At 38.4% G+C, this 10307-nt stretch overlaps 1 protein-coding gene across 1 annotated transcript in view; it reads right to left on the bottom strand.

Annotated features, from left to right (window-relative positions):
• Positions 1–964: 964 nt before the first annotated feature.
• Positions 965–10307, bottom strand: part of ADCY8 (adenylate cyclase 8) — a gene marked incomplete at its 3' end in the record, with an annotated part of 129502 nt that continues 120159 nt past the window's right edge. Inside the window, exons 16-18 of the mRNA XM_080340061.1 lie at positions 5112–5204; positions 2730–2844; positions 965–1452 (exon numbers count right to left, since the gene is read on the bottom strand). Coding sequence (XP_080196187.1) covers positions 965–1452; positions 2730–2844; positions 5112–5204 — 696 coding nt within the window. The remainder of the gene's footprint in view (positions 1453–2729; positions 2845–5111; positions 5205–10307) is intronic.

Genomic DNA, 10307 nt, shown 5'->3' with positions numbered 1-10307 from the left:
TGAGCAGGAGTTTAGCGGTGAGCTTTATTTCCTACTGTACTTCAGCACATACTCATTTTACAGCCTCAGAGAGCCCTTGTTTTGGTAAAAACACAGACCTGGTGATGGGGTTAAGAGTTAAGCTCTGGAGAATTTGATTAGTTCCTGGACTGGGCAATAGACTCAGCTGTAGACTCCAGACACATCATTCAAGGTCTAATTCTGCCATCCATTCATAGGTGTTTTATGCCACTCAAGATACCATAGTGCATTTGAGCTCTCCAAATGGGACTGACAGATAAGATATAGTGTCTACAGGAGAGCTTTGACCTCCTGTCATGAGTGCAAGAGATCAGGTGGATTAATTTATCTGTCTACAGTGCAGTCACCCATTTGTGAAAAGGCCTGAGGCTATTTTAACAGCCCACAGCCAGTGAACTCAATGGAATCAGTGGGTTTAGGGTAAAATCAACCTCATCTATCTCCCAGATAGATACATCTTAAAATCTTTTTGCTTCATCGACTAGCTTTTCCATGGCTGTTATGGACACCAGGCAACTAGCTTAGGTGCATATAACTGCTTGAAAGCAACCGAAGGTGAGAAGGACATACTCAATCTCCTTATGCCTTTTCTTTCACCCGAAAAGTGTGGATGGTATTGCCTCCTTTCCCCGTGATTAACTCCCTATATAAATTTGTGTTCTAAATCTCTTCAGTCAGGGGTTTATTCTTGCCCCTTTCTACAGGTAACTGGCACAACAGAGTGGTGGCTTAAGGCTACTATGTCTGGACTTCCAGAAGTAAATCACAGCTGAGGGGAGAGATGGGGGCACCATTAGTTAAAATGTAGGAATTAAAATCTCATAGAAACATCACACCAGAAAATAATCACACTCGTTCTAAAAAAAATTAAATCCTTTTTATTTGTATATTTATTTTTATATATAAAAGAAATACAAAAAAAAGAACACAAACAAAATGCTGATTATGGCAATTCAGTTTTGTCAGCCCCCTCTGCCTGGACTGCTGCCTCAGATCCACCGGGAGTGAGCAAAGTCCTCCGGTTGTAATGTCCTTTTATGATTCCAGAATTATTATTCTCATTAAGGATTTGCTTCTGTTTTTGCCTGTTAAGAGACTGTACAAGTCCTAGTACAACAGCTGCTAATGAATACTGTCCAGTCAGTTTTCTTGGTTGTAAGATTAAAGGATTTGGTTGAACTCTTCCTAGAAGAAAATACGTTTTGATTTTTCCTTCCTGTTCACTGATACCTTTGACATAAATCTCTCCTCGGTAGTCGAAGGCAAATCCCCGGTCCTTCAGGATCAGATACGTTTCTTCAGGCACTTGTATTCTGCCACTAACACCTGTGCTGTCCATTCGACTTGCTAAATTAACTGTTTTGCCCCAGATATCATATTGGGGTTTCTTAGCACCGATAACTCCTGCTACAACAGAGCCATGGCTAATCCCTATTAAAAAAAAAATTGAGAAGAGGTAGCCAGTTAGAAAGAATGGCTGAAAACCATATTTGCACTCAAGAAGCAGGTGAAACCTGGTTCAGATACGCCTATCACTGAGCTTAAGGAAGAGACGTATATACAAAGAAAGTAAGAAAAAAAGGTCAGGACATTCATCACAGTGGAATCACAGTACTTTTGTATCATCTGTATTCAGCACACTATTGCCAAAGCTCCTGCAAACTGTTTCTTATGTAGCAGGAAAGATCTCTCTGAAGGATCTTTCTGTGCCTATAGTTATCGAAGACAACCTTCTTAGTGCTATACAATCAAATGTTTCATGATGTGAAAATATTACAGTATTCTAGGAAGTTATTGAAAGTCTATATCTTGTAAGATTATTGCATAAACTAAAGACAAGCAATAATAAAGAGGAGGCTTTTTTTTTTTTCATCATCAATTTAAGAATATGTTTAGTGATAGTGAAAGGCACATATTTGGGGAAAGTATCTTAGTTTTTTACATTTTTTTAAAGAATATTTTTTTTAAATTGGTAAGAGAAGTGGCTTCCAAACGCTGTTGCATTCATGCTCTATGAAATCTTTGCCAGTGATCCATACCTACTAAGAGTGGATGCATTTTGCCCAAGAAATCTTGGGAACTGAGAGTATTCTGTTTAAAACTGTTAGGAAGCCCAGATCACAGACAGTGATGCTGCGACCCTTCATGCTGTGGCTGACAAATATACTTCAGCTTTTTTTTATGGCAGGGTAGTACATAAAGGACACATTTCTTCTGGTTGGCTTTTTGGTTTTGGCCAGTGAATCCAGTCAGCATGAGAAGCTGTGAGAGTTGCTCCTACCATGCTGCATATATTCAGACCACCTTTTCATGTCCCTTCTTACTACCCATCCAGGATTTCCCATCCAGGGTTTCCCATCCAGGATAACAGGTTCTCCATCACAGCAATTCAGAGCTGCTGCCACTGGGACAGGTCAGGTCAGAACTGGCATTCAGTTTTTGTGCAAAACCAAAGTACTACTCTAAGGGTTTAGTAGAAACTAAACCTTAGAAATTCTGCAGTCCCCAAACCAGGGCCTATGATCTGCAAACAGAGCAATTCTTATTTCTAACTTTGTCTAGGATTAAGTCAATTTGAAAAGAGGAGCTTCAGTATGTGAAGTATTTGAAATTGCACAGGTCATTGCAATGCTCCTGGGGTACACTTACAGAGCCGGATCCTTGCAGACAAAACCACATTTTAATTATCATGTTTGAACTCTGCTTACCAATACGGAGTTCAAAGTTGTTGAATGAATGTTTGTTGATCTCCTGTATGCTTTCATTCAGAGCTATGGAGAAGTCGGCCAGAGCACACAAATGCCCCCATTTGTCTTCACATTGCTGAGGATTAAGTTATAAACCAATATGTTAGAAAGATTTTGCAATTTTCTCAGCTCCCACCCATCCCTACCAAGTGTCAAGTATCTTAATTTAGAAATTATAAGAACAGTCTCAACATACTGAACCAAGAGAAGTAGGGCATTATTAATGGTAATGCTTCCCATTTACATTATACTTGTATACCTGGATATAGAGAACTTAGCATGAAGTACCAAAGAAAGTAATTTCCTGTCGATAGTTTGACAGGTAAACATGGGAATTAATAAGGCATGTGAAACCTATCTAAGCCTGAGCAAGAAAGTATAGAGAGGATTGAGTTAGCTTAGGTGCAAGAGACAAAATCTGGTGAGAACCAGGGATGAGCGGAAGAAGTGAAAGACATAACTCTCCTTTGCTGAAACTGTCACACAGGAAAAGCACCAATTCCAGTGCTATCAGAGATGGAACACTGACAGGAGCAACAGGGCAAGCCAGCCAACCTGGTTATGGAATGGTTATGTGCGAGAGAAAAGGCTATTCTGTAGCTGATCAGTCATCTCTTCTTATAGCAGTCAAGTCATCCCTGCTCCTTCCCCTGGGTTCCCATTCCTGTAGGGAAATCCATATACAGATGGGGACCAGGAGTGGGTTTTGGTCTTCCCAGAACACCACCAGGGCAGATGGTGGGGCAGAGACTCTCAAGGACAGGGAACTCCCTAATTGTTTCTCTGAGTGGACAGTGGAGTAAGGAACAGTTGTGGTTTTGGTGAGATAATGGTGTGGTATCGTCTTATCTATTCTGAAACTAGGTAATGCTTTTATCAAACAAATTTCCAGTCCATAGGAATGAAGCATTCCAAGGCTCTCCCTGGGTCATGCAGTCCAGTCTTTTGCAATTTTTGTCATCCATAGTTTTTAATCTGGAATATAAACATCTCTCTGGCATTACTACATTCTGTTCACGCTGTGCTCAGTCCTTGTCCTCAGCCTCAATCATTTCACAATGTGCCAACCTCCCTTGGCAGCCCTCAGCTCTTAGATGCTGACAAGGTGATAGACATGTATGTATGGAGATCAGTATATTTAAAACATCCATAACAATTCCATTAGGCTATTATAGTTCAAGAAAAATTAATCAGTCTTGGAAATGCAGTAAAGATTTTCTCCCTTTGAATTTTTACTGACATCAGGAGCCAAAAGAAGCAGTTAGGAGCTGTGTAACCAGCTACCTCCTTGTTGTTCAGTCTTTCTTTGCTCATCTCTGTACAGAAGCATTTTGAGTTGGAACAAACAGAATCTCATGCATGCCTAGTTTTGTGGATTTCTAGCTGTCAGCATCACTTGTGACTCTGTAGGTGGGAGATGCTCAGCTAGTTATACTTCACATATTTTATAATGTATTCTAAACAAACAATGGAAATTTTCTAATTTATAAAGCTCACATTAATCTGTCTTCTGCTTTTCTGGCAGTTGCAATCTATGTGGGCAGATCTGATTCCCACTTTGTGGCTGATCTAGGACAGCACAACCTTTTTTGTGGTGCTCTTCCTTGGGGAGATTTCAGCAACAGCCAGATTCTTGTTGGATGTATTTGAGAGCCTCATCTTATTCCTTTGGAGACCCACTTCAGGCATATCCTTGGGTGTAATTATGAATGGATTTCTCTCATCTGACTTATCTGAGGTTTATGGCAGTGACTGTGCATGTGTCCCCTGTGGCTGATTTTTCCCCCATCTTGTTTTACATCTCTGTGATGAGGGCAGAGTGCAGATTTCATGCTTTGTGATGTTCTTCAGTTGAACCGATGAGTCTGCTTTCTTTTTGATGTGTGGTTTACCAGGCTGCCTGTAGATATACAGCTACATAATTAAAAAAATGTTTAAATACAACCTTACACTTCCATACGTATTCTGTCAGTTAATAGATCCTCTCTCTTCATAGATTTTTGGAGGCTGTCAGCCAGATTCTGGTCTGAGTTACAGTGGTAACTTTAACTTCCGTCCAAAGATATAGATAGACCTGCTCTAGATTCACATCAGTGTGATTGAAAGGAGATTCTTTCTCTAAGCCTGAATTTGAGGAAGGAATCCATATGGTTCTTGTTCTGAGCACAAGATGACATTTCAATTCATCAAGAAGTGCAACTGTTGTCTGTCAGAAGCCCCAAATGTCTATTTTATTTAGCAAAGGCAGCGCTACAAATAACAGAAAGATAACGCTAATATTGTCTAATATGAACAGTGGAACACACCAAAAGCCTTGTTTCTTAATGAAAACTATTTTCTTACCTGTTTTTCAGGTGATAATCCTGACACGGCCATGTATGTGCTGCCAATCGTTTTAATTTTTTCAATATCTTGAAATCTCTCTTCACCTAGTAACTAATACATATGTCAAAAAATGCTGTTACTTCTGTAATTCTTAATGCAAAATGCTTCTACAGATATCAAAATGAGTCATTATACTCATAGTATCCTCCATTTGGATTCTGAGACATACTGAACAAAATTATCTACTCATAGAGTGCATTCAAGCTAAATTGTACTGTTCGGTAAATCACATAATGGATAATATAACACACGGATATTCCAGCATAACTCAAATTCAGATGAGTCCTCTGTTTTCTGAGGTATAGTCACTGAAAATTAGTGAAGACAGGTTCTCTATGTATCTATGGACAATTATAAGTAAACGTGATCACTTAAAAGTGTTCCTAAATCTCTTTTGGAGGAGCTCAGTTTACAAATCAAGTGCTGATACAGCAGCAATTCAGATGATGAAACCAGTGTGAAAGGGAATCCAATTCACTTGCAATGCCCATTTTAACAGTCAATGGATGGAGACAGATGACTCCAAAGAACTTCTGTGAGAGTTTAAGTTCTCTTGTACTCCTTGATTTCATCTACTACTGTCAGACCTAACACTAGTGTGTCCATTGGGTCATTCGGTCTGCACTTTTGTTATGTATTGTCCCCTTCTACAAAAAATACAGGGAACCAATGGGAAGTGGTCAACTCTCATATCTATTTGGGGTAGCTATAGGTGCTAAGTAGGAATCAAGAATTTGTCAGATTGAGAATCTGCAAGAAGAAGAATAAATTTAGTCTAGTGACTAATGCACTAGTGGAGAGGGAGTGACAGTGTGGTCCTTATTCTAAGTCCATATTCACAGTTTAATTTTGGACTTTCCATGAAATAGAAGCCAAAGCTTTATATTCTTTGAGAGACCTAAGTAGAGTTCAGGTTGTGAACTCTATCAATAACAATAGTTTTATGTGGGCTATGGGCACAAATCACCCCATCACAGGCTTCAAAAATATGTCTTGCTGATGTTAATATTGAAATACCCCAGTAAACTTCATGATACTTCAGTGTGGTATCTAATAAATTTAGGTATCGATATGGTTAGGCAGTCCTGGGAGAAAACAAACAAACAAAAAAGCAGTTCATAGACATAAGGAATTTCAAACTTTCATTTCTAAAGCCTAAAAAGGGATTTGAACGAAAAAAATTCTTGCTGTGGTCAAGTAAAAATTTAATGAAGCATTTCCCCCTTCTTTTATACACTGCCAGGCATTCTTTTTCCATTTTGTGGGTTTGAGTTTCCTGTCAATTAAAAACTAAAGGGATTATTTCATTCAAAGAGAGAAACATACCAAAAGTATAACATGAAATATCCCCCGCCATTGAACTAACCACAGCGTACGTCAGCCGGAGTGTTGAGGTCTTGGAAGCTTTGCTGTTCGTGTGCAGATATCGCACCATCTGTCTCTAATGGGAGGCTGCACAGCATCGCGCACAGGGAACACAAAGCCATATGGTTAATGGCTCCCTTCCAAGTCAGGAAAGACCAAAATCTTGACCTGCTTCTCATTTTTCTTCAAACTGCCAGAAAAGCCCATTATCTGCATTTCCCTCCTACAAGGGCAGCTCTTCCAACTGCTCTCTTAAAGAAAAAGATCATTTCTTGCGGCTCGGCTTTTGTGAGCAGTTTGAGAGCACCAGGTGTGTGGGCAAGGGGAGAAAATGCTTGTGGTTAAAAACAGGCTATATTTTCATTTCCAGATGGTTGCTGGAAGCAACAGCAAACAGCACAGTAATTTAAAATATGCGATAAATATCTGAAATTACTCTTTTTAAGAAAGAAAGAACCTGCTGGCTGTGAGGCAATTTAGAAGAAATAATCTCATGTTATCTTTTTTCTTCTCATTCATTATTGTTTCCAAATCTTTTTTTTCCAGCTTTATCCTGTCTGATAGATAGATTCTTTCCTTCTTCAAATAATGTTTTATTTACCAACTACTTTCTTCACAATATGACAGGATGATGGATTTTGATATTGGGGAAAGATATTCCAACTCAGTCCTAAATCAGCTGCTATTTTTTATGACATTTTAAACAGGCTTACTAATTTACCAAGATAATTCAGGGAACATTTTCAAACACTTGAAGGTGGTTGGTATCTGAGAAGCAACTAATGGCATGATGTCGACATTCATGTACTGCCAAGGTCATATGGAGGTAGCCCCTGGGATATACACATGCAATGAAACATGTACAAAGTAGTGCAAAAGAGAATGTTCCAGGACATAGAACACAATTGCAAAGTAATCAGCAAAGTCTGAAAGCAGGATCCTGTTTTCTGCCAAAAACCTCTACTTGTGGCAACACCATATATTAAATCTGTTGTCATAAACACTGTGTAAATCACTGCAGGATAAAGAAAACAGCAGGAAAAAAAGCCCATGAACAAGAAAGCTCTTATTAAAGCACAAATCCAAACTGTAATATCACTATGATACATAAATGGTAGATTAAAAAGGCTAGAAACAATATTACAATCCAGAAAAAAAAAATCCTTCAAGACTCATAATCTTCAAGAGAAATGTTCCAATATTATTTTTGGTGCAGCATCTCTAAGAATGGGAGTTTAACCCTGTATGTGTCTTAAGACTACACATATAAAAATGCGTAATTACGAAAATAGGTTTTTCAATGTTCATGTTTGTTTTTTGATGTATGAACTGTCATGTCAGCACCACTGTGCTTGAGTACAAAATAAGAAATTATATAGAACTGTATTTTATAATGATGCTAAATATATGTATATATATGCATCTATAGCTATATCTATAGCTATATCTATCTATATCTTCTTTTCTCAGTCTAGCAACCAACACCTCTCATTCTGCCTCAGTTGTCAGGAAGCCTGGATAATTTGGAAATTGAGAGATTTGTGAGCCATCAGGGAAAAATAACCCTGAGCAAAGGCAGTGTTTTGAGAAAAGTCGATCACCTACTCCCCAAGATGGACTTTTGGACAAGGTTCCCTTGGCTCCCTAAGAAAGACCCAGTCACAACCCGCATCCTCTGCAGGCTCCTACCCTGTGCAGGTGTTGACAGGTTCTGTTCCATCATTCACTACTTTTTAATTGACTGCATTTGACTGTCTAACATAGATCCACTAACTGCAAATCAAAATAACATCTGGATTGTAAACTTTGTTTTGTAGTACAAGGAAACTCCTCTAGAAAGAAGAAAGAAATAATCCAGATATTCTTGTCATGGGCAGATCTCATTTTCCAAATCAGACTGATTTGTATCTTTACCACTGCTTTCCTTCAGAAACATCTTCCTGGCTCTATGGACACAACATTCCTACTACTATTATCTATGTAAGGAAAGGAAGGGACTCAAAGTATAGAATCTGATTCAAGATCAGGAACTCAATTCAGTTCTCTAAACACAGATGTCTCTTGTCATCTAGAGCATGCTTCCCTGAAAGACCTCCAGTGGCTTGCTCCAGAAGAGCATGAGTTTTTGATGGTGTAGTACGGGACCTGACAATCCCATGTGGGTGTCTCAAATAACCTGGGATATCTCAGATGGCGCGAGGTAGTGATGTCTCACACTCCTGTGCTAAGAGTTCTACACTTGGGTATCTCTACAGTGGTGTTCCCATGATCCTGAGGAGTAAAGTTTTCCCATGGCCAACAGATCTGCTGTGCTCTAAAGCTGTACATCTGCATTTGACTTCCAGAGCTGTAATGAGACAGCAGACAATCTTGGCAAGGAATGTCATAAAAAACAAGAAATAGTGACATTATGTTATTTCATTTACATGGAAACATCATTTGCCCTGAAACACCATATGTGAAATGACTTCTGGTTCCTTTTCCATGGGTAAGATTACTGACTTCAGTTGTTCTGTCTGGCCTATCACCTTTCAGACTGCTCAGACAGAATAAACTAATGGCATGACGATGCTGGAAGTAGGTTAGCAGTCAGCAGGGGATCACATAATTTCATTTACTGCCCGTACCAGGAACATATCTATTTTTCAACTAAACATGTCTGGGACGTAATACAGTCCCTAATTATGTCCTTTATTAATTACAGAGCAGGTGTTAGGGCCCTGAATATAATATTGGGTTAGCATTTTGATGAAAACCTTGTCTTCAGTAATTGCCATGGCAGCAATGGAATTCTGTTGTGAAGATTATATGAACACGCATGACAAAATGTCTTAAATTAATTCATAGCAATAGGCTTTGCATTAAGTATGAACCATAATCATTTTAATTAGATCTGGAAAGAAAAACAGAACTATTAATCAAGAACTGTGCTGACAGCTATGCAAGATCTCAGAGAAGAATGCAGGTATTTGTACCTACAGAAAAAGCAATGAAGGAGCTTAGAAGGTGACAGAGCTCTTCTCATAAGAGAGTAGTTTTTTCTTCTACAAACATGCACAGGGATGCATCACCTGTGAATCCTATTTTCCATTAGTAATTTTCTTATCTGATCAATTACATGAATAAATTCCCCTTTTCATTGTCTCTCAGAGTTTGGTAATCTTAACCCTGGTCCAGTTTCTATGAGCTTCCACTACGTAAACATTCCCCATGCAGAGGTCCAGAATAAGGAAGGATTACGGATGAAATTAAGATCCTTATGTAGGTTCATATTTACATTCTGATATGGGTACAGATATCTTTGTTTAAAAAAAAAAAAAGAAAAAAGAAAAGCAGGAAAATCAATTACTCCTTTGTGTCTTTGTTTTCCACTTATGAAATTAAGATGACATAGCTTTTATCAGAGAAGCAAATTGAAAATAAATTCTTCAGAACTTGTGAGAGGCCTTTGGCACTTGCTGCTCAGGATGGAATGAAAAAAATAATTTATTTTTCTTTTTTCTAATCTCTTTTTCTCAGTTATATGCCTTCCACTTTCATCTTTTCCTCTAGTACCTTCCTCTGAAGCCCCTGGAGTTACTTTCTCTTCAAAACAAAAAACCCAAACCAAAACAAAAACTCTAGGCTAGCTTCTCAAAGGCTGATAGAATTTTAAAGTAGGGCTAAGGTAGGATTTAATAAATTAAAAAAAAAAAAAAAAGAAAGACAGTAATTCTAAAATCTTCATTCAGCTGTATTTTAAACTCTGGAGAGGTCTGAACTCTGCAGATGTTTGATTTATTTTTTTAA

This window comes from Nesoenas mayeri, assembly GCF_963082525.1.
Source record: "Nesoenas mayeri genome assembly, chromosome: 2".
In the NCBI taxonomy this organism is placed as follows: domain Eukaryota; kingdom Metazoa; phylum Chordata; class Aves; order Columbiformes; family Columbidae; genus Nesoenas; species Nesoenas mayeri.
The sequence above is the reverse complement of the archived record's forward strand: the minus strand, read 5'-3'. Positions and strand labels throughout refer to the sequence as shown.